At 41.6% G+C, this 23,158-nt stretch overlaps 1 protein-coding gene across 14 annotated transcripts in view; it reads right to left on the bottom strand.

Annotated features, from left to right (window-relative positions):
• The window catches only part of samd11 (sterile alpha motif domain containing 11), a 113,624-nt gene extending 90,787 nt beyond the window's left edge, over positions 1-22,837 (bottom strand). The window contains exons 1-2 of one of the 14 annotated variants that reach the window (XR_001171177.3): positions 20,476-21,789; positions 17,628-17,719 (exon numbers count right to left, since the gene is read on the bottom strand). Coding sequence is in view for 13 of the 14 variants with exons in the window: in XM_012965901.3 (XP_012821355.1) it covers positions 17,628-17,719; positions 20,476-20,926 (543 nt within the window). In the remaining variant the exon portion in view is untranslated. Of the gene's footprint in view, positions 1-17,627; positions 17,720-18,210; positions 18,276-18,978; positions 19,042-19,080; positions 19,143-20,220; positions 20,242-20,475; positions 21,790-22,740 lie in introns of those variants that run through there. The other 13 variants (XM_012965906.3, XM_012965908.3, XM_012965902.3 and 10 more) reach the window with 13 other exon arrangements.
• Between the last annotated feature and the right edge of the window lie 321 nt (positions 22,838-23,158).

Below are 23,158 nucleotides of genomic sequence, written 5' to 3' on the forward strand. Positions count from 1 at the left end.
AATTAGTTATTCATACCTGATATATAATCCGCTTTTTGATGCATGTGGCAAACAGCAGTGTGCACCATATAGAGGGTTACGATCTAATTGACATTCAGTGATCTATGGGGGTCACGAGGCACAGCGATTATCGACAGCATTGTTTCCCAAGGGTTCTGTGGCTGCCTGATGTCTACTGAACCAGAGACTGTGCTGGACAAGTGCCCCCCTCTACTTTTAAGATCAATAAAATCTCTCCACACAATACAAATATCTGTCCTGCCGCACACAGTTATAACCCAATACAAAAGCAATATTTTTTATTTCCTCACCTGTCTTCCAAAACTGGCTACATTTGTATTACAGATTAGAGAATTTGTTACAAAGACACCATAACACAGTAACCAGTTTCTGCACATTAACTAATAATTAACTAATAAGTAATAATTCATTAAAATAAGATTAAGTCCAAACCAAGTCTAATGACTTAAAGCTTGTGCTTCTATGTATTCTCCACTGAGACTATTTCTAATGTGAGAACAGAACACTACTTTCCTGTATATTTGTATTTAAGTGGGATGTTTCTACTGTAATTCATTATCACTGGACAAACAATAGCAATGGCCCAGTATATTAATAAGCACTTCTGCAAATTTTCAAAAATACTAGCAAGCAATATGGAAACTGCCACTCAGAAGAAATGTTCTTAGCTCATAATATGTCTCCTACATTTTCATATATTTTTAACTGATTAGTAAAAGTGTGCTTAAAATTAGCTTGTTAGTTTTCTTTTACAAGCTAACTTTGAGAGATCAGGATACTCCGGGTACCAGATCCCTTGCTGTACACCCAAACTGTCGAAAGCACACCTGTGCCTACCGTGAACTTCTAGATTTTCTGAGACAATATTTGCACAATGTGACTTTACTATGCTCTAAACAGAAGCTCTTCACCATCTTGGATTTTAGTATTTCTATTTTTAGCAAATTTTTAAAATGTCTATTTTTTTAGCAATTCTTTAAATGCATGAGGTTTCGCACAGGTTCCTTTGCAGCCCCCTTCACAGAACTGTGTCTACTTTAACTGTACATGCTTTAACTCCCAACAGTGACAATCTAATGGGAGGAGTAAAGAGTGAGTCTATGTTTCTTTATAGAAGGTGCAAAGGCTAAAACATGTTCAGACTGCAGATTACAATTAATATAATAGGGGTTATTGGCTTTTGTTCCCTTTAAAGCAAGGAAATCATTTTGGGAATGGGTTTTTCAAACCTAATACATGTGTAAATACATTTGGTTAATTTAAAAGAAACATTTTGTAAGGAACCAATACAGTACAAGAAGTGACCACTTTACTAACCATTTGATTGCCAGCACACTTAGCAGTAATAAAGTCAAGAATATCTATTAATACTGTCAACAGGGAACATACAATGAAAATAACCAAGCTTTATTCTCTTCTGGTAACAGCAGAAACTGCATGGAAAGAAAAAACTGATCACTGTTACAGAGAAAGTGGTTAGCGCCTCCTCTGGTTCTGTGGTATTCCCCTGCCTTAAGGAACCCACTCTTGTGGTATATATGTGTATTTATAAAAGTGCATATGTGTGAGGGAGGGTGGCAACACCTTGCAGCAAGTCCTGTGTAAATGAAAGCAGGGGGGGCAGACTGTAGGGGATTCTCTGACATCGCTCCTTCCGGGTAATGCTCACAAAACCACAAGCAGAATGAACGGAAAGAAAGCTGTAAGTGATCTCTGCAGGCACCAACCAAGGCCTCTGAAGTGGAAGCTTAAGCACTCCCAAACCAACAGCCTGGCATGTTAAGCAGAAAAATATAGGCCGATGATTTCCCAGATGCAGTTATAAATTGTAGCTTCTATAAATTACACCACAACATTCATCTTGGCCCCAGTGGAGTGGAATTTGTTTCTGTTGTGCGTGCTCCTCTCAAACCAGGATAAGTTAAACCACTATCATAAGCATGGTTTCAGCAAAATGAAGGCTGAGCTTAATCCCAAATAAATAAACAATGTCCCATTTAGGTCCTAAATATTAGCAAATAGCACAACCCATGTGAAACAAACTTAGTAATTGTCATCTGGGACAAAGGAAGAAGGATATCCATCTAGGCAGTGAGAAATTCCATAAGGCGTATAATCTATGAACCAAAGAATGTAGGCCAGAACAGACCCAAGACACAAAGTCTATATTAGCTGCTTAGTGCATAGGGTATACAAGAGAGATAAGACTAAAGTACATGTTTTACGTGTTATTGTCAAAATTTCTCCTTAAAGAAATATCATTCTATACCCTGGGTATCAATACAATGGAGTTAAATTGCAAAGTACAAACATTAGGTTATTCCTGCAAAGTGAAAGAAACTGGCACAAATCCTTCCCTTCGCAGACAGGGTCATCTTAGGGAGTGGATGTCATATGCAGGGCACACATGTATAGTAGAACGCCAAAGCCTAGTAAGACACAAATCCAGTAGACTTTAACTGAACCCAGAAATGTAGAACCTACAGCACTTGGCACGATGTGAGAAGAACATAGAGCACAGTTACTGAGCATGCAGAATGGGATGCAAAGAGCTTGCATCCAACATTAATAAATTACCCTTTATATGCTCTGTTCAGCTGTACTACTATGCAAGCCCCTAGGGTGGCAAATGGGTAAAATATACTGATGTATTCCCAAGCTGTAACCACAGAAGTTCAGGAAATGATCAAATTCTCCAAGGGCACTGAGGAAATATCCCAGATGTCCTTTTGAATTAGGCATTCACCTCCTCACTGTTGGAGATGTAGCTTCAGCGGCAGAAGCTCCTCAAATCCCCAAATGAAGAATCTACAAAAGATTCCCACAGTTGGAGACAGATGAAGACTGACATAAAGGAAAAACTTCCTTCTTCCCAGCTTAACCCCAACAGTGCCACTAAATTTTGCAGCTCATTTCAGCTCAATATTTTACCTCTTACATCATTTATTAATTGTGGGGTTTTTTGTACGTAATATATGTTTATTGTAAACACCCATTATACATATTTTGGTATGTATATATAAATATGTGTTAATAATAATAATAATGATCATTAGAGCACAGTTAGTGCTTGAAACGTTGGATTTCTTTGCTTAAATAAACTTATAATTTTTTTGCCAAGTCCTGGTGTGTGCAGCTCACTGTCTTGCTTTATATATATATATATATATATATATATATTCCTTTTTCCAATTTATCATGCTCCAGTACATCAAAAAGTACCACGTCACAGGTCTACTGAGTGGCAGACCACAGCAAATAAACACAATAGTATGACAACAAATCAGTAATAACTCCAAGCGAATGCTCCTATTTCCAGGCAGAAAAACCTGGTCGTCAAAAATGAACATAGTCCTATTAGTATATATATTGTATGCTGGTGCCAAAAATACGTTTGACTTGAGGGAAGTGATACGTTTCTTCAGACCCCAAAAGTAATGTATATATGTTTTACCCTACCAGCGCTTATCGTACTTACCTCCTGCTCATGCAATAAGAAATATCTCCCAGTGAGACAGAGTGATGGCTGCTTCCCGTATCCTGCAAAAGGACCAATACCTTTAATTGTCCTTTTAATTCCTCTCATAGAGACATCAGGAGCATCTGCTACATATGATACTTACAGTGTTTTTTATCCCATTTCCTGATAAATGTATTGTTTGGAAGCAAAGGTTATATATGACTGTAGGGCTGTACAACTGAAATCCTGGGCACTGGCTGCCCAGGAAAAAACTATCACAATTTTTGCTGCTGGAAAGCCAGGGAAATTCCAGTGTCATTTTGTTTTCCCTCTTATGGTCTCTTATGCAAAACTGTCTCCTTGTGAAGTATATGAAAAGTACCCAAGCCACTCCTGTGTGTTTCAAATGGAACCGCATGGGGAAGCCCTGTCTATATTGATAAGTCTTGAACATGGTGTTCCTTATGGTGAACCACAATTGATCTAATGTACTGGACATAAAATTAAGGGATTATGAATCAATACAATGGAATGTTCCCCCCTGGCTGCAACATTATAAAACCCAGTGAAGTTGTGGGATATGTTTTCTATATATATATTTCATACCGTATCATTATATTATCTATATGCGTAGTTGGTATCATGTTTTTTCTGTCTCAGGACATTAAATAAGTATAGTATCTTTCATTTCCCTATGTTGGTTGCAAGTACTAAATAATGTATAAAGCAGAGTGTGAGTGGTATAAAAGGATTTCGAGGTAACAGGGTGTCTAGAAATATTTTATTAAGTGCCTAAATACTGTGTATTTTATTTTTGATTAATATGGCCCTATATATTCAATAGAAGTCAATAGTAGTTTCGTTCTTTGATAAATAGTCTCACTGAAATATAGTAGGTACATGAAACCAACCAGATGATCTGACTATCTGATCAGATTTTATGTAACAGCAAGGGGGTTACATTTTGCAGCCTCTTACAGCAGTATCATGACCTGACTTTGTGGGACAGATAAGTCTCTGTGACTAAAGTCTCCCCTGTAGTTCTGCCTTAAAATATGGGGCCAGTGAATGTTCACTGATCAATTCCCTCCTTTTTGGTATGTTTGTAGTTACTTATAGTAGTTTATTTATAATAAAAGGAAGTCAGAGGTACTTCTTTCCACTTTGCTACCCTGTCTTCCTTTCCTCTCATATTAGCCATAATACTGGTTAGATATTAGTATAGTAAGAAGATAATTCATAAATGGGGCCTAGATACAAGTATAGTAAGAAGTTAATTCATAAATGGGGCCTACTGCTGGTACAGTTATCTATTGAGCAGGAAAAAGAGAACAGAGCACTGGTAATGCAGAAAAGTTGGGATCATTACCAAATAAAAAGTAACAAAAATCAGCATGTCCATTCCCTAGCCTTTTAGTTACTGCATTCCAATAACAGCTGGAGGACCACAGGTTGGACATTTGGGTGTTGCTACTCAATATAATATGGTCTTTGTATTTTAAATCTACATTTTTCCACAAAGGGTTACCCTAATACTAGTGGACCAGGGAGAATGCCCTCTCTTCCCTACACCAAAACCATGTCTCCTTATTTATATCTGCTGCACAGTTGCATTTTTTATATTACAAAGAGAGTATATCACAGGCTGAGAGTTAGAGGTCAGCCTATTGCCCAGTCTACTTAAGACAAGTGGACAATTGATGCCTGCATCATTTACACTATTATGGCTTTTTCCGTTGCACTGAAGCCAAATGCTAGGGATTAATGTTTTTATACTGCCTTCTTATGCTGTCCTGGGGTGAAAATGATAAGGAAGATACAGAAATTCCGCTATAAAAGAACATAGCGGTTGCTCATTTTTCTCAGCTAACAGAATTACCATAATAACTTCTACGGAGAGAAGCCAGGAAATGGCATTTATATTTCTTGAATAATACTAAAAGGGAATAAAAGACAGGCATGAAAGCAGAGGTTGAGCCTGGGGAGCTGGCGTAGCTTCTACAACAGGGAGTGCCACGGGATAAATAATCAGTTTATTGAATGTATCAATCCATCATTTCTGGGAGGAAAGCAGGGGCAGACTATGAATCATCAATAACTGTCAGGTCAATCTCCTTCATGCTTGTTGGGGGGTGGCTAAAAACTGTAAGATTTAACATTTTGTGGCAAACAGCCTACTTTTATTTCATTCTATGATACATATTGTTTGGCAACTGGCACCTGATCACGTAAATTGGTTCTCTCTTCTGGGGTGGGGTGTCAGTGGAATTGTAGGGTGGCACTAGCTACATCAGACAGCGATTTAGTTTGTATATATATTGTGGACCTGTGGGTGTGTTGGTGCATTTATGATAAGTAAATTAAAGGAGAAGGAAAGTCATTTTGGCATTTTACTGCCAATAGATTAGCCACATTAGTACCACCTAGAATGTTATATTTATTCTGCAGAAAGCTTTACCATACCTGAGTAAACAGCCCTAGAATCTCCCTCCATTTGTTTAAGATAGCAGCTGCCATTTTAGCTTGGTCTCATGTAGCTTCCTGCTGCAGCTCTAGCTATTGGTAGCACAGATTACACATTCTGATGAGAGGGAGAGTGAATTCTTCTGAATCCTTATGGGAGGGGGAGCAGGAGAAGGGAGAGAGCTGTGTAGACTTTGGCACCAGAAATTAAGGATTTTTCTGAGGGAAGAAGTCTGATACCAAAGAACATGTATACAAAATAGGAGACAAGAAACCCTGTGATTCTTTTGATAGAGGACTATGTGCAGCGTTTCTGTGAGTGCTTTAGGCTGTATTTACATAGACCTTTTTGATAAAGCTTTTTACCTTTCCTTCTCCTTAAAGTCCGGTATATTCTCTATGCTTATTATTCCTTGACTGGAACAACAATGTAAAAACTCATACAGAGTATCCACCTGTAGGTAACTGATACTATATAAAGGATAGCGCACATGCTTGATGTGCTATGGAGCAAGAGTGAATCCAAGGGAGAAGACCCAAACAGGTCATGTGTAATAAGCATGCTTAAAGCTTTTCTGCTTTGCTCTTCTGGGGACTATTTCTTTTGCTGCAGCAACTTCTTTCAACATTTAGGATCAGATTATGGGTTGTGAAAAAGGCAACACAATTCACCACATATTGCCAGGCTGTAAACAACCGTGTCATTTTTTAACACATTTTTTCTTAAAGTGATATCTTCCGGAAATAGTAGCGTCAAATCTTGATAAGTACCAGAACATGCCCAGAACAAACTACCAGAATCCAAAGCCTATAAAATTACAAAATAAAACCAGGAGGAAGCATGGTTTTCCATGTATCAAAGTGTGTCATTCTTAATAATTACAGACTTTAATCAAATTCTATTTTTTAGGAAAAAAGATGCCAAAATGACCCAAGTAAAAAAATAAAAAGCATGAAAAAAGCACTTTAAGATATTAGGCAACTCAAATAATTTTCCCAACAACAGTCATTAAAAACCATTCACCATTACTCTCACACTAAGGACACTAAGGACATCTGTACTGACCACCCAAACCATATTCCCCCTGTTACCATATTGTCATTTACTAAAGCACAATAGGACGCAGTAATGACTTGAATTAGATATAAGTTCCCAAAAAATCTCCCGTCAGCTTACTAAACTATAATTGCTTTTCTAATTAATACATTACAATGTATTGATAATTGATATACATTTTGCATTAGAGTTGCCAAAAAAAAAAAAAATCTCAAAGTTGCAACTTGCCAGAATCAATGCTGTTACTATCACTTACACATGTTCTAAGTGGCTTGGGTGTCTGGGAATAAGTTTATCCTGTTGACCTCAAGAAATGTGTTGGTATTGGCTATTATGGCAGACATATATTAGTTGGTACTACTGTTACCCCTATTTATATACCCACATTGCTAATTCGAGCAATCTTGAAGTTATCAAAAGAAGGGCCAGAATTATACTGTATTTATATAGGCTAAAAATAAAAAATGAGTCTACCAATGCCATGAAGAGATAGCATACAAAATCAAGCACCAATGGAAATGTTTAGCTATTGCTGAAAAACACTTACCCAGATCCTTCCATATTGAAAAAAAATGCAAAAAAAACTAATTTCTCCAAAGCTGATAATACAAGAACAAAATACCACTGCGTAATTTATAAACCATAAACAATTATAATTTTGATTACTCTCTGACTACAAGTTTCTCATATGGTGGGAGCAGAGCCAAGGTATTTTGTATCTACAGGCAAGCAATTTGAAGATAAGTGTGCAGCATTTAGGTAGTATCTTCAGGCAAGGAATCTGCAGTCAGATGTTGTAACGGCCTAAAAGGTGTTTTCCATGGCATGGAATGTATAATAAATTGGATAAATGTTCAGACAGTGATTTCAAGTTACAGAATCATATAGTTAAGTATGTGTCTACCGTGTTAAGTCACTCCAAAAAAAGATAAAGTGACATAACTTGTGTTTTCTTGGGCTGATACTATCCTATGCAGGCATTTAATTAAGCAAGACATAGATAGTTTTTCAATAGTTTTGTTTATATTAGATATTTAGGTTACAGGGCACACTACTTACAGATTAAAAACATTTGTTGAACCTCCAAAATCCCTTTCCCGTGGCGATACCAATTGCTCTGAACGCTGTTCCACAGGCAACAAAGGTAATCGCCGGTGAAAAGGCCTACGCATTGCTTCGGTTTTCTGAAGTCGCACAAAGTTTCCTCCTGCTGGCAACATTGCGCAACTTTGGAAAACCAAAGCATTGCATAGGCCTTTCCACTAGCAATACCCTTTGTTGCTGGTGGAAAGGCATTCAGAGCATCTGGTCACCCACGGTAGCAGAGATCTGTTGTAGGCAACTAAATCACTCCGTGGGATATTACCCTAAAAGATAGAGAGCTACAGTTTGCATTACAAAATGTAAGGCTTATGCCATGTGACATAAGCCTAAAGCCTTGCAACCAATAACAAAAAATAACACATCTAACTACTCAACTCAAGACCTAATTGCTTACTAGCTGCAAAAATGTACATGGTCAGGACAAATTTTTCCTGGGTTTGTGCATATCCCGGAATTGGCTTGCAGTTACTTGATCACATTGTGTATAATTACCAATCAACCATGATTGCTTACAGCATTAATATTATAAGTCCAATTTGATTCAGTAAAGTCCTGCGCAGGTTGTTGACTCTCATATAAGGAACAATAGCTTTTAGGCCTATGGCTGGCCCACATTTAAAGTGATACTGACACGATAAAACTACTTTTTAAATTATGAATCTACATAAAAAGGTACCTAAAGGTCATGTTGATCAGTTTTTGTTGATAGGTTTGCTTTCGTTAGCAATTGCTACTTGAAGTTCTTAAACCTGACTGTTTTGCAAACCTGAAGCTGTGAGCCTTGACAAAACAAGACTCATAATCATTAATTTAGGGGATGATGGCCAGCCTCCTTGCTTGACACTAGCCGAGGAGGAAAACCTTAGCCATAGGTTGGAAGAAAGGACTAGTTATGATTTACTGAGCTCTGGTTTAAATGAGTATTATCACCCCTCTAGATGCCATTGTTGCTACACTGCTACCACACAAACCAATTTGCTGAATGATAGGGGGACTGCTACCAGTTCCAAGCAAGGACATTCACCCCAGCCTTGCTAGGACACCAAGCCGAGGACTATGTGTAGCTGTAAGAAACAAAACTGCCCCGCCAGCAGATGTTGTGGCACCCAGAAGTCCCATGCTCATTGATGCCTCTGCTTCACCATAAAGCACACTAAGGGGCCGTGTGGACTGATAAAATCTGGGTCTGTATTGTGTATTAAACAATATTCTTTTTGGGACCTACAGTACAATGGAAGTCACTTCATATGATTGGTGTATGCCAACTATTTCATGTTTAGGATAATTCTCCGATTTGTATTTTAAGGGCTTTATCCTACAATTTCAGTCTGAATGTTAGTTTCAGATCGCTGCATTTAAACGTATGACTGATATCCAAGTGTTCGTCAGAAGAAGCCTAAAATGTGAACATGTATGGCCACCTTTAATGAGGCCCTCCCTACTCAGAACTTAAAGTACAGTTTATTTACTAACTAAATTGCAGCAGTGAACTTACCAGTAGCATTCAGGCATGCCCTTGCAAGTTAGACAATGAAAGCAAAGCTATTAATGGTTGCTATGGTAACTGCACTGGTGCAATTTAGAACTTATTTAAAAAAAAAAAACGCAACCTAGTTTTTTATTATTAATATGACTTGGGCACACAGACGTTGTGACATGGCAAAAATGGGAAGTGATTACAAATGTTCACAGTAACCTCTGCCACGCACAGGTTTTAACATTTGAAGAGTCAATAGGCTTTACTTTTTTTAATGTATTTCCAGCTATTTATGCCAACATATTTACACATCATTTTACAAAGAACGTTCATCATTTATATCAGTCTCTTCCCCAGCGGAGCTTACAATCTAAATTCCCCAGCACATTTCTACACAGTAGGATCAATTTCATTAGATACCAATTCATCTGCTTGCATGTGGACGTAAAACATAGTACTTTGTGGAAACCCACACTTTCACTAATTATTTTATAACTGTTCAGTAAAACATGCTAATGGGGTATACTGCTGTGGGAAGCCTTTTCAACAAAAGTATAAGGTCCCTTTAGACCACAGGTGGATTAATGTCCAAGAGGTTCATAACTGTTTGCCGTAGTCAAGGTATGATTACTTTGAAGTAATTAGAACATATTATACAAATATATCAATTTGAGGATATGGTATTGTTCATCTGGTATAATATTGTACTGTTTGGTTCATAAAATAAATATGAGCCATTTGGTATGGTATGGTTCATCCATTCAAATGGCAAATATGCTGTCAATAAACTGGTGGTTACAGTAGTTAAAAAAACACATTGTAGACATGTCTTAAGTAGAGAAAATGAGCTATTTAAGATATATTTTAAGTGGAAAAGAAAGGATTTTAAAATTTCTGGAGCGTGAAAACTGGAACAAAGATTGTTTTAAAAGATGATCTAAGATTGATTATAGTTAGTTTTCCTATTGTAGAGGTATAAGCAGTGTAATCATTTTCTGGAACCCAGTTAGTTGATTACCCTTTAAGTACCTAAAAGTGGCAAATGGATTTTTTTAAATACATACTATTTTTATTCTTACACCTAATGATGGCAGCTTGCGCTTTAACCTCTATGAACACTGCCTGCCAGACAGGGCACAGTGACCTATAATTATCTCCCTTCATCTAATATCACTCTATTACCGGAGCTTAAGACAGTGGGGAGATGGGATGCCTGCCCTTTCCTATCTTCAGGCAATATCTCTGGTTACCGTGGCAACACAGCAGAAGCAGCTTTCCTGGTACCACACAACACCTATTGTGACCATTACCAAACTAAGAATTAGTGGCCTGTCTACAGCTGCACTGAGAGCTGAACTGGTGTCACAAAGTGAGAACATAACGACTGTTCAGACTTGTAGGGTGAGTTAGAAGTGACAGCCAGTGCATGTTAGAGATGTGCCATGGGAACAAAGTAAATTGATATGGGGTTTAGAAAGCCTTTATTATAAATAGTGCTCCATCTGTAAGGGTGCTAGAAAAAAAAGTAATTGTGTAGATTCTGGACGATTGTAATTCCACATAAATGCATACAGATGATAAGTTGAGAGCTCCCACATCTCCATAGTTGACAGAACTGCTTTTGTTCCATGTCTTCTCACATGGTACAGACTGTTCATGGTAAAATCTTGAAGTCATCCTGTGGACATGGCTGGATGTTGGGAGTTGCAATTAGAGGGCATGGTATGTTCAAGCTGATAAATCCATTGCACTCACAACCCAGTGCAGACCAGTTTCCAATGAAACAAACTTTCCATATGATTTGATAAAAAATGTCATGATTCACTGTGAACTGCAGCAAAACACAGTGGCATAATGGCATATATCAGGGCGGAATAGGAGTAACTCTGTTGCTGTTGGTTAGTAGAGCAATGGTCAGCTGGTGAGGCTAAAAAAGCAGGTGCATGCCAGCTTACAATGGCTGGGTACATCATTAGATACAGATATTATGGTAAATGGGTTTTGTGCATGATGCCTATTTAGACATTAAACTACAAAACCTGCTATGTATGCCTGCCAGCATACACGAAAATGTCATCCATCAGCATTAAATCAGTGTCCGTATGCCAAATAGGTGAGCATCTGGCTAATCAGAGACTACACACAGACATGTCATAAAAGTCAAGTACTTTGTCATCCCCTAATAAAATTATGATATTGGGTTATATCACAAGCACAAGACAGGACAGGGGGAAGAGATTCTCATCCTAACATTTCCATCTTGTAACTTTATTGGTTGGGCACCCACCTTTTCCATCCATATAGCGCTATGGCCATATTAGCATTATGCTCTATACCTCTTTAATGGTAAAGGTCAGTTTTTCTAGCATAAATCTGGGCTTTAGAAAACCCCGCTCGCTGCACATCTGCCCCCACTGTATGCCAAGCTTGGACCCACAAGCTGCACATCACAGGGCACCACTGACATCCGCTTCACAAAACCCTCACTTATTCCTCTCTCACATGGATCCTTATTACTGTCTCTAAAAGCTGCTTCCTCCCAACTTCCCTCTTATCCCCTTCAATTATCTGCTGGCTTCTCTGAAACTATCAACCCCCCCTTCCTCCCCACCTTCGCCCTCGCCAAGTAATTTCCTCTTCAAATCAATTCTCCTAATCACAGAAAACCCAAAAGGGCCACATGAACGCAGCCTCAAACCAGAGCACAGACATTAATTAAAGCCCCTCTAGCCTCCCTGACACTACAAATTGGATACGACAGGGGTGGGCTGCCTATTTGCAACGGTTAACCCTTTGCAAGGGAGAAGACAGCAGATAAGAGAGAGCAATGAACTACAGGGATGAGAAGGAGACTGGAGATTGGCCCCATGCCAGCCGGAGCCTGGGACTTACACGTTCTCCTAATAGCAATTATTAAAAAGAAAGCTCCCTATTCATCTCAGGGATTTGGCAGCAAAGCAATTTCCACACTCCAGCACATAAAGCTGACAGTTTCTTGGTCGTGCTAGAGAGAGAGAGAGTGGGAGGTCCCTGGCAGGGGAACAAGGTGCTTATGAAAGGAGTCTGGGCTTCCCTCCTGCATCCCCTCACCCGCTGAGCACCATCGGAGTGGGCCCGGCGTGCCCCTGACATTGAAACCACAGTCAACAGACAGAAGGAGACAAGTCCTGCCCATTTCCTGAGTGCTTTCAAAGGGGAATTGTTAGCTGAATATCTGTGTGCGACACTGACAACCCCACTGAAGATCACCTCCCCCAGTAGCACAGAGAGACGGTTTATCTGACAGCTGTGAGGTCTGACCGCATGGGGAGGGGGCGATCGGACGTGCTCTGGCGCAGCTGGGGAGCCAAATTTTCACTTGTAGGCATGGGGTCACCCAGATAAGGATATAGTCAGCGACTAGGGTCTGTTGTATGACAGGCAGAAAGGGCATTTACCCTGGCACCCATTAGCTAAAGGGGCCCCTTGGTGACAAAAATAAATCATTTTGTAACAACTGTTAGATATTCTTAACATTCACTTCTATGATGTCCAACGTGAGCCAAAGGCTGTTATCAACAATTTAAGAGTTGTAGATCAGCAACATCTGGAGGTTGCAGGTTGGCTATAAACTTCATTACTTTCTTCCCTCTGATTGGGGCCCTAGCCATGCCCAGGGCCCCTTGAACTCCAGACTGCCAGACAGGCAAGCTCAGGGGTTGTAATGAGCCAAATGTTCCAGCTAGGTTGAGCTTTAATGTTTAATTGCTGCATTCCACATCATAAAAAAATTAAAGGCGCAGTTCACCTTTAAATTAACTTGAAAGGGTACTTATTGTAGCCAAATTGTTTCCTCCACTGAAGGTGCAGGCTTGTAGAGCCTAGGGAGCAGGGGTGCCCAGACTTTTTCCACTGGCAATCTACTTTTGACTCCTCCCTGCATATGTATGGAACGCAGCGTACGTACGCATACCCAATAAACGTGCCCCACTTCCGCATTTCCCGGCTTCGACACGGTCCACCAGAAATCCACAGGGGATCGACTGGTGGACCGCGATCTACGTTTTGGCCACCCCTGCTATAGAGTACTATTTTTAGAAAAGACTGCTGTCCCACCAGTGACGCCGCACCGGGAGGAAGCATAATGAACGAGCCAGGAGGCTTTAACATTAAGCACATGTACATGAGGAAACATGGCTGCCCACATCAGGGGCTCCCTCAACGTGTGGGCAGCATAGCGCTGGTGGGGGGGGCAATTTTTTCAAAACAACAGTATTGTTTCCTCTAACCGCAATGCAGGCTCTATTGAACACCTTTGGTAAGGGACCAATTTTGTCCCAATAGGTGCCATTTAAGTATAAAGTAAACAGTTATATTCTAAGACAATATGCAGTTTGTCTTTGTTTATTGTGTTTTGTGGATTCTGAATTATTTAGCTCTCCAGTTTCAGCAGCTATATGATCGCTTAGAATTAACAAGACAAATTGCCACATCCCTATAAAATTACTTGCTATTGTTGTGACCCCAGCTAATAAGATCTTAGGAAAACCCTTACTTCTGTGCTGCATCACTGCTTTTTGGGCCCAAGATAAAAAGCTTACGAAAACCACCAGCAACTTTTCTGAAGCAGAAAAATCACTCATATCGCCCCCTAGGAGTATACATACATATGCACAAGTCAATAGTCAGATCAGTAGCCCATTATTGGGTTCTTACTACAACTTTAATCTCACTCGATCCATTAGGAAAATAATCATTTAGATAACTGGTTGATTGTATTCAGATGCTGACAACCAATTCCTATGTTATCCTGTGATCTGCACCCTTATATCATGCAGTTTCAAAGTCATTAATGTAACAACTAAGTTCAAAATAATAACACAAAGTTTTATATGTTTAGATTGTATATGTGACACCAATTTTTAATTTTTTTTCACTTTTACTGCAAACAGAAGATTACAGTTTTCTAACTAAGAAAGCAAGTTCTCCAAAATATTGTCATAAAAACATAAACTGGATAAACAGGGATATTTTGAGAGGGATTGTCTGGGGGCTTTGGATACACATAACATTTGTTGAGGCTGCACTACATGGCTTCATTGCAGCAATAAAAGACAAAAAAGGTAGCACAGATTCACCCCTAAAACAGGGGCATTTACCTATAGACTTACCGCTATTTCAGCAAAGATAGGGCCAGGTTCAGAACTAGGGGTAGAAAGAAGAGGCATATGCCTATGGTGCAACAGTGGGAGTGCGCCAGGTACATACCGTTTTCCTGTGCATTAATGCTTTAGATTAAAGAGGAGGTTACCCCCTTATTTGACATCAAGTTTAACTGAGTTTTATTAAATATGCTGAAACTTCTTTTTGCCTACTTTAATAAAGAAAAATGTACGTGCGGTTACCACACCCCTCTATGTACACAGATGAGCGTGGCTTTCTCAAGAATATCTGGGGATAAAGTGAAAGTGAAGCTTGGGCCACAAAAAATTGTTAACATTTTTATGCCCTTTGCCACACCTTTTAGCTATTATTGTCCACACATATTAGTAAGATCACTGCAGAAAATGCACAATGAGCATATTAACCCCAGACATGTCAGTATGATCAACACAGAAAACGGACAACAAACATATTAATGCAAAATATACCAGCAAAAAATGGAGTTGTAAGATATTAACCCTAGAAATGGCAGTAAGACTACATTAAAAGGATACATTGACAACATCACCTCGCCCACACTTCACAAGCTGAATGACACTAAATTTTCTTTTTTTCTTAGTACTACTGTGCTGCTTGCCCCAAACTGCCTCCTGCATACTTGAAACCTTATAGTCGGTAAAGCCCAGCAGGGCTCTCTGCCTAAAAAGCTAATACTATATATTGCAACACTACTGTACTGGTACTGCAATTCAGAAGTAATACAACAAATGGAAACCCTTGTTTCTAAGATTTCTGTTTAAACTTTGTGGAGAGGGCAGCTGCAGAAGTTTTATACATCTTCTACTATAAACACATTTTGCCTACTGACTTGTCAGCCCCACCCCTCACAACTATGGCTTTTTTAAACTTAACCTGTGCATTATGAGTGGCTTTCTTTGCAATGGGAACACACAGACCCATGTTCCACCCCCAGGGCACCAAAGTTGGGCATACAGTAAGGCTGATATTTCAATCCATGCAACCCAATCTGTTGTTGCTCTATAACTTCTAACATAGAAACTTGTAGTTTGGCTACAAAGTTAGATGTGTAAATAAAGCCTTAATAGGTATCACTAACACACTTTAGAAAACATAAAGTGTAAAATGAAACTGCCAGTATTGCTCCTCTAGAAGCCACATATGCATAGTGTCTAAATCCTGCCATCCAGTTGTTTTTAGAACTCCCACAATTCTCAGCCAGTCACATGCTTGCCATAAATGACAGGAGTTGCAGTTCTGCATCATCAAACAGTAGCTGGACATCTATGATCTCAAACATCCCTTAAACAGGTAGCCAGCCTAAGCAGCATGCAGGCCTGTATCCAACAGCTCTGCACTGTTTAGCAAATGAATTACAAGGCTCATGGCTGAGAAATGCTACAGTGGATCCAGACCATTGGTGATATATTAGAGGAAAGTGGAGCACGGCTCACATAAAGCTGCATTTTAAAATCTAAATTTATATAGCCGTGTAAGTTGCTTTGGCGTTAGGTAATAAAGCAGGATATCAATGAAACTGCCATTTCATCCACAAAATTGTCTTTTTGACTAATTTCTTCCGTCTGCCTATAGGATTTCATTGATTTTTACTGTTCTTCGCCATTAATTCCCTCTCGTCATCTATTCTTTTATCACCTTCAGCGCTTGCAGCCTGGTAGTGAGGGAAGTTCTGATAAAAGCCACAGATAAATCCGTAGGACAAGACGGCTCCAGGTTATTATGGACAGGAGGAGAAGGCACTGGCTCTGCATGTTTAATTCAGACTAATAAATTATATGGCCATCTCTGAACTGCGATTTGCATATACTATTCATCTGTACGGAGACATGTATTTGTCTGTAGAGCCATAATACAAGTCTTGGTTGGAACAGAAAGTGCTAGGGATGCACCAAATTCATAATGTTTTTATTCAGCTGGATCCAGCTCTTTTAAAGGATTTGGTTCTACTGAACATTACATCTTAGGCCAACTTCAAATCCAAACTCCTGAGTCCTGAGATTTGGTTGAATCCCAAACAAAATCCTAGATCCAGTGCTACTTTAATATTTCTTGCAGACTCCAAAAAACATTCCTCAGGCCTAAAAACTGTGAACGGAATTAGGGAAATTCATTGGAACCCCTATAGTGATAGAAGGCAGTTAATGCCCACATAAGGTTCTCAGTTATGGACAACCTAAGGTTCTTCAGATGTCTCTAAAATGAAGATCTATAAGGTAGGCTTTACTTGCGTAACTTTCAAAACATGCCAGCAGTTCTTTAATCAGAGCTGCCTTGTGTGCCCCCCACCCCCCAACACAAACAGCAAAGCATTAAAATTTACCACTTTTCTGAGTCAATAGGCAAATGTCTGCAATAGCTATCAGTTTGCATCAATAAACATTACTTATTCAGTACTATTACTTTGAGAATACTGAAGCTGCAGTCCCTTTAAAGCCCATTTAGAGAAGATTAAAAAACATAAGGAGTATTAGCACGACTATTTTTTTTTAAAATAATTTTCATGTATGTACATTTAGCCCCATTTATGCCTTTATTATAGCAAACTGGAAATATATGAGTCACCGTGGAATGTGTAAATGTTGCCATTCTATCCAGTTGGATGCAGCCAAACTTTGCTGCTTTCATGTACTTTTTCTCTCTCTTTTTTTCTTCAAGTCTGAAGGAAATTGATAATTGAAGCCAAAAGAGACTGCTTTTGTAGAAGCCAAGGAAGAATATCTGGCGCAGGCACAAAGCAATAACATCTGCCAGGCAGACAGCCCATGCACCTAGTGACGGCTTCAGTGGCAGGACCTCTCAGACCCAAACACTTGATCATTTGGTGATGTAGAAAGAGTGGCACTAAAACAGAACAATAATCTTACCACTGGAGACGAAATTCGACACCCAGGGCAATCACAGATTGGAGGATGTACCTGCAAGATTCCTTTGGACATAAGAGTCTTCAAACTTTTCCCTGGTAGCAGCATATGAAAGAGAGAAAAGAAGAGACAAAGTGAGGACCAGCAGGCTAAGTACAGAGATATGGCAAAACATCAAGAAAGAAGGAAGCAGTCAAGTGAAACATGCCTTGTGCAAACCCAACTCACTATTGTAAGAACATGGTGACACCGAGACACTCAGTGCCTGGTGGGGGGGGCACTCATACAGCCCGAGCATGCACTGCCTACCCTCACCTCATGCATTCACACACATTTTCTCACCCTAACAATGAATTATTGCATCCATACCAGTAAGGAGCTTAAATAAACATGTATGCTGGTAGCAAAGATGCAAATTTATCAATAAAAAATAAGGTACAAAATATGTGTTTAAGGGTTACAATAAAAAGACAAAGATATAACTTAGCAAGCAATAATACATTGCACATAAATATCCCTAATCTATATTAATCAGTGACCCCTTGACATCCAGTAAAATATCTGTATGTAGGACAGAGGAACGCACTGTGTAAATAAAGCCCTCCTGTCAGCCCCAGTGTCACAGTACTGGCAGTGCCCACTGAGTTCACAGTGCAGTTTCCCAACCATATAAACAGACTTCTCTCCTGTTACACTCCTCCCCCCCCCCCCCTCCTCCTTCTGCCTGGAAGCTCTCTGGGGGGTTAATGACCTCTCATTAGTGCTGCCCTGTCTCTCCCCCCTCCTGCTTGGCTCCCACCTCCTATCAATACTAGACACACTCGCTGTCCCTCTCTGTTAACTGTTGCAGTGCCATAGGCGACAGAATGCTGAGCAGTGAGCGCCACATGCTGCCATGAGGAATAAACAAGAGCAGGACATGTAAATGTGAAGCTCCACTATGTGCTGGAATACAGACCGATGTACAATAAATTGTAAAAGCAAAGTTAGCTCATTCACAACTACCACCCCCTTCCCCAGATGAAGTCCAGCAAAATACAAACTGTTAATCAGTGGTGTCATTACTGGTTGTGGTAGGGACACAAGGTTATCCCTATGAAATAAAGGGAGTTCCTTGTGTACAATATTTGGAGCTCAACAACAGCTGGAGGGTCCCAGGCTGTACATCCCTAATCTCTAACCCTACCCACCGATAATTCAAATGCAAACAGTATGCTTAAAATGCAATTAATTCACCATCAAATTTACCCAGAAGTTTAGCTCTGCTCCATAAACCCCCATAAAGAACCATGCTAATAATGCTGCTGATATAGCTGTGGAAAGTGATAAAAGGCTATTCCTTGGAAAAAAATACCGTAAGACCTTCCTGTTCCCCCAAACTCCTACAAAACATATTCCTTGGTATCCATGGTATGGTAGGGTGTGGCAGTGGATGCACCAGCCCCTCTCCATTTACCTCTCCAACCCCAGCAGCTTGAGCCTCAGTGCCAAATCTCCAGCCTGAGATATGGGGTCACCGAGAGAGAGGGGAGGAGGAGGGAGGGGAGGCGGCAGAGAGAGGGGGGGGGGGAACAGCGTTGGTTCCTGTCACTCTGAGCACCAGCAGCCCTTGGAGCTTCCCATAACCACGTTTGGATATTACCCACGCCCCAGACTCCACTTCCAGGAAGAAAGCAGCTGCATTAACCCATTCTATAACCAGTGAGAGCAAAGAGTTAACTATTCCTCTGCAGACATAAAAGAGTTAACACAGACTTACAAAGCAGAGGCTTAAGTCATTGCACAGGCTCCAAGTAAAGGGTACAAGCCATACATGGCTGTAACAGAGTAAAACACTAGAAAAGTAATAGAAATTATATACTTTTATCACCTATAGCTGAATAATCATTGCATTCTTTCAAGGCAATAGAACCCCTGGGCATGGGGTATTCGGACAGGATTCTGTTTGACAGAGGTTGGCTCTGAAGGTTCATGGGACTCTGTGCTCATTATGGGTAAGCTCAGACCAGTTTAATAGAGAAACCTCTCATGGAGAAGGAGACTTGGAAGTTTCAACACATTCCACACAAACGGACCTTCTCCCCATGAGTAATGTGAATGGGTATTCCTGTGCCTCACTTAGAGTCATGCAGGGTATCCCCCCTCATGTCCCTTGCTACACACTGATACTCGGGTATCACAGAGTATTCCCTTCCTTCAGCACCACAGGAACAGAGCCCCAGCTACTAACCATATGCTGCCTGATGCCCCATTAACCTTTAGATTAGACTCATTTACAGCGTTCCACGGTTAGTTACGTGGGATAATGAGGTTTAACCACATCCGGCATCCAATGAGTTAAGAAAAATATAACAACTAAATTAACTCATTTCCTACTGCTGGGACACTTTGACAAATGTCCTTTCAGTAACAGCAAATGCCCTTAAAATGATCCCATCAATCACAGCAAATCCCCTAATAAATATACTATCAAACATAACATATCTTATGCCTCCAGTCCCTTATCAAGGCTAGCACATAGCCCACAATAAAACCCCTATTGGAATATACAGAGTCTATGCTCAGAAGCAAGATAAGAGGCTAATAAATAACCTACCTAAATAACATCCAAGCCAGCACAGGATCCTGCCAGACACAGAGACTCCCTAAGAATCCCAAGCCTTTCCCAGGAACAAGACAGTGGGCTTGTGTCAGCGCTAACCCTAGTGACGGGCAGTTTTGGCACTCCAGCTGCAGCAGAACTACAACTCCCAGCAACCCCCAGCCAGTAAAGCCACCCTGTATGCCCCAATGAGTAGCACTGTGGTTGGGTGGCAGACTTTGCCTTAACTTTTCCCTCTCTCCCTGGTACCTTTGTGTCTGATGCTCCGCTTCCAGTCCTTGGCAGTCTCCCGGCCACTGACAAACTGGAACTCGTTAGGGGTGAGCCACTCTCCTCGGTATCGGATGGACGGCCCTTTGCTCCCTTGGCACAACTTCTGGATGTAGAGCAAAGCCTTGTTTTCCCCACACTCCACCTCAATGCAGGGCTCCCCCTGATCAAAGAGCGGCTGGAAGTCCGGAATGGAGGAGAACCTCTCCAGCATCATGTCATCGGGCAGCGGGGGGTGGTGGTGGGGCTCGGGCAAGCCCAGGTAGGCACGGTGGGCGTGGGGGGAGAAAAGGTGCTCGTAAGCCGGAGGGTGCGGAGTCACTACCGGGATAGCAGCTGCAAGGTAACCCGGGATGGTGTCCATGGGCTGGTTAAAGGCTGCCAGGGCTAACTCCTCTCGATCCGGTCTCTCTCTCTTGATAGCCGGCATGGTGTCCCCACGTTGCCCCCTGGTCCGCGGGAATCGCACCTTCTGCTGTAATTGCGCCCAGAGGGCTACAGCAGCGACTTTGTGCTTTCTAGGTAGTGGCGACTTTTCCTAGCAGCGAGTGTCGGGCTTCACTGCTCCTTGCAGTGCAACTCCTCTGCTGATGTGCAGCTGCCTGAGACATGACATGCCGGAGAGGGCTGAGCCGCCGGAGACATCGTGTTGCTTCTGTAAATTCTTATTGATCCCCGATCGACCTCCGCCCCCCCAGTGATAAAAAGTGCACTCTGGGGCCCAGTGGCCCCCTACTCACCTCCCTGTGCCCTTATGCCCCTTTAAGCTTCTCTTGCCTTGGCACGCAATGTCCCCTCTCCCCCTCCTTGCTGCCCCTTGGCTGACCCTGTGGCCAAAGAACCAGTTTCGGCTAGTGGGTCTGGATCCCCCCTTATCCACCTGCCAGGCTGCCTTCCGCTTGTCTGGGTATTAATGAGGATAATAATAATAATGATTACATGTGAGCTGGCTATCCCTGGGGTGAGGGAGCGGAGCTGCTTTCCCTGCCCCTCTCTCTAGCAGATCTGCCCTGGTGCTTAGGGGCTGCTGGGGGATCCCTTCATGCTACATGTCACACACTGGAGTTCACACACTCTCTGACCAAACAAGATTTGCCTTCTCCGCCGCTTCTCCCAACTTGGCCCATTTAAACATCACTGGCGGCAGCGGGAGGGGACAGGGGGGGGCGAGGGGGTTGTGTGACGGACGACATCCTTCACTCGGCGTCGCTGCTAGTAAGAGCGGCCCCAGCCATGCCTGGCAGCTACTTCATCGTGCCAGCGAGGCTCCGTGCGGAATCCCTAGTCTCAGGAACGTGTTTGCTGGAATAGTTTGGAAACTTCTAAGCCTCGTCTCTCATGAGAGGCTCTCCCAGGAAACTCATCACTGTCTGTGCTCAGTATCTAGTTACCCGGGATGGGCGCACCTCACATCCACTCAGCGTTACCATATGCAATCCTACCGGGCTGCCCCCCAGAGCCACAAGGACTTCTACTGTCCTAAAGTTCTTCTACTATCACTCAGCTAGTCACCAAGGGTATATTTCTGCTGGGATTTATTCAGCCACTGCTTGTATGGCCACCACTCTCCTGCCATGGCCACCACTCTCCTGCCATGGCTACCACTCTCCAGCCATGGCTACCACTCTCCTGCCATGGCTACCACTCTCCTACCATGGCTACCACTCTCCTGCCATGGCTACCACTCTCCTGCCATGGCTACCACTCTCCTGCCATGGATCAAGGAAGTTTACATTAACCCTTTTACTGCCCTACCTGCTGCCTGGCTAGGGCTGAGGCATTGTATCTGGTCTGTAACGGGGAAGGGGTTAATGTATCTCTAAATGAATCCTTGAATGAACATTATTTTGCATTATCACCTATTGCAGGGGGTGGTTATACGTGCGTTTTGTGTTTCCCCAGCGTTTGACGTGCGATTTAGACGCAGGTTTGAGCGCAGCTAAGCAAATAATCTAATTTATTCCAGTTTATTTCTCCTGGTTGTGCCCACACTCAGTATTATACATTTTAGCACAGTTGCAATCCTTTGAGTTTTTCAGATTCAAAATGCTGCATATTTGCGGAGTTAAGAAATACAGTAAAGCGTGCTGAAATACATAAATATCCATAAACGTGTTTTTAGGTGTTCCGCATGCATTTGAATAGATGCACGGTCAAACGCCTATTAGTAACGGCCATAGCTGAGATAAACGTAGCCTTTCTACATGCAGTTCAATTGTTATTTATATAGATGCTGAAACTTACCATTGGCATGCTCTGTGAATATTAGCCTGCGACGTTTTTTTCCAGTATTCTCTTTTCTTTCTGGCAATGAAGTAGTTACAGAGAGGGGCGAGAGCGTGTCTAGTATTGACATGAAGTGGGAGCCAAGCAGGAGGGGAGAGAGACAGGGCAGCACTAATGAGAGGTCATTAGCCCCCTAGAGAGCTTCCAGGCAGCAGGAGGGGGGGGGGGGGGGGGGCAGGGCTGTCCTCGGTCCTAGTGGGGCTAATATAGCGTGAGCTGCACTCCTATATTTATAACGCAACCTGCAGCACTCTAGATGCTATGGAACTGCCTCTCCCAGTATCCATCATCAGCCAAATGCTGTTAGAGGATCCTGGAACTTGGGGATCAACAATAACTGCAGGCTAAAATGTTAATGGAACAGTCTTGTCCTTCT

Source organism: Xenopus tropicalis, chromosome 7 (genome assembly GCF_000004195.4).
Source record: "Xenopus tropicalis strain Nigerian chromosome 7, UCB_Xtro_10.0, whole genome shotgun sequence".
In the NCBI taxonomy this organism is placed as follows: domain Eukaryota; kingdom Metazoa; phylum Chordata; class Amphibia; order Anura; family Pipidae; genus Xenopus; species Xenopus tropicalis.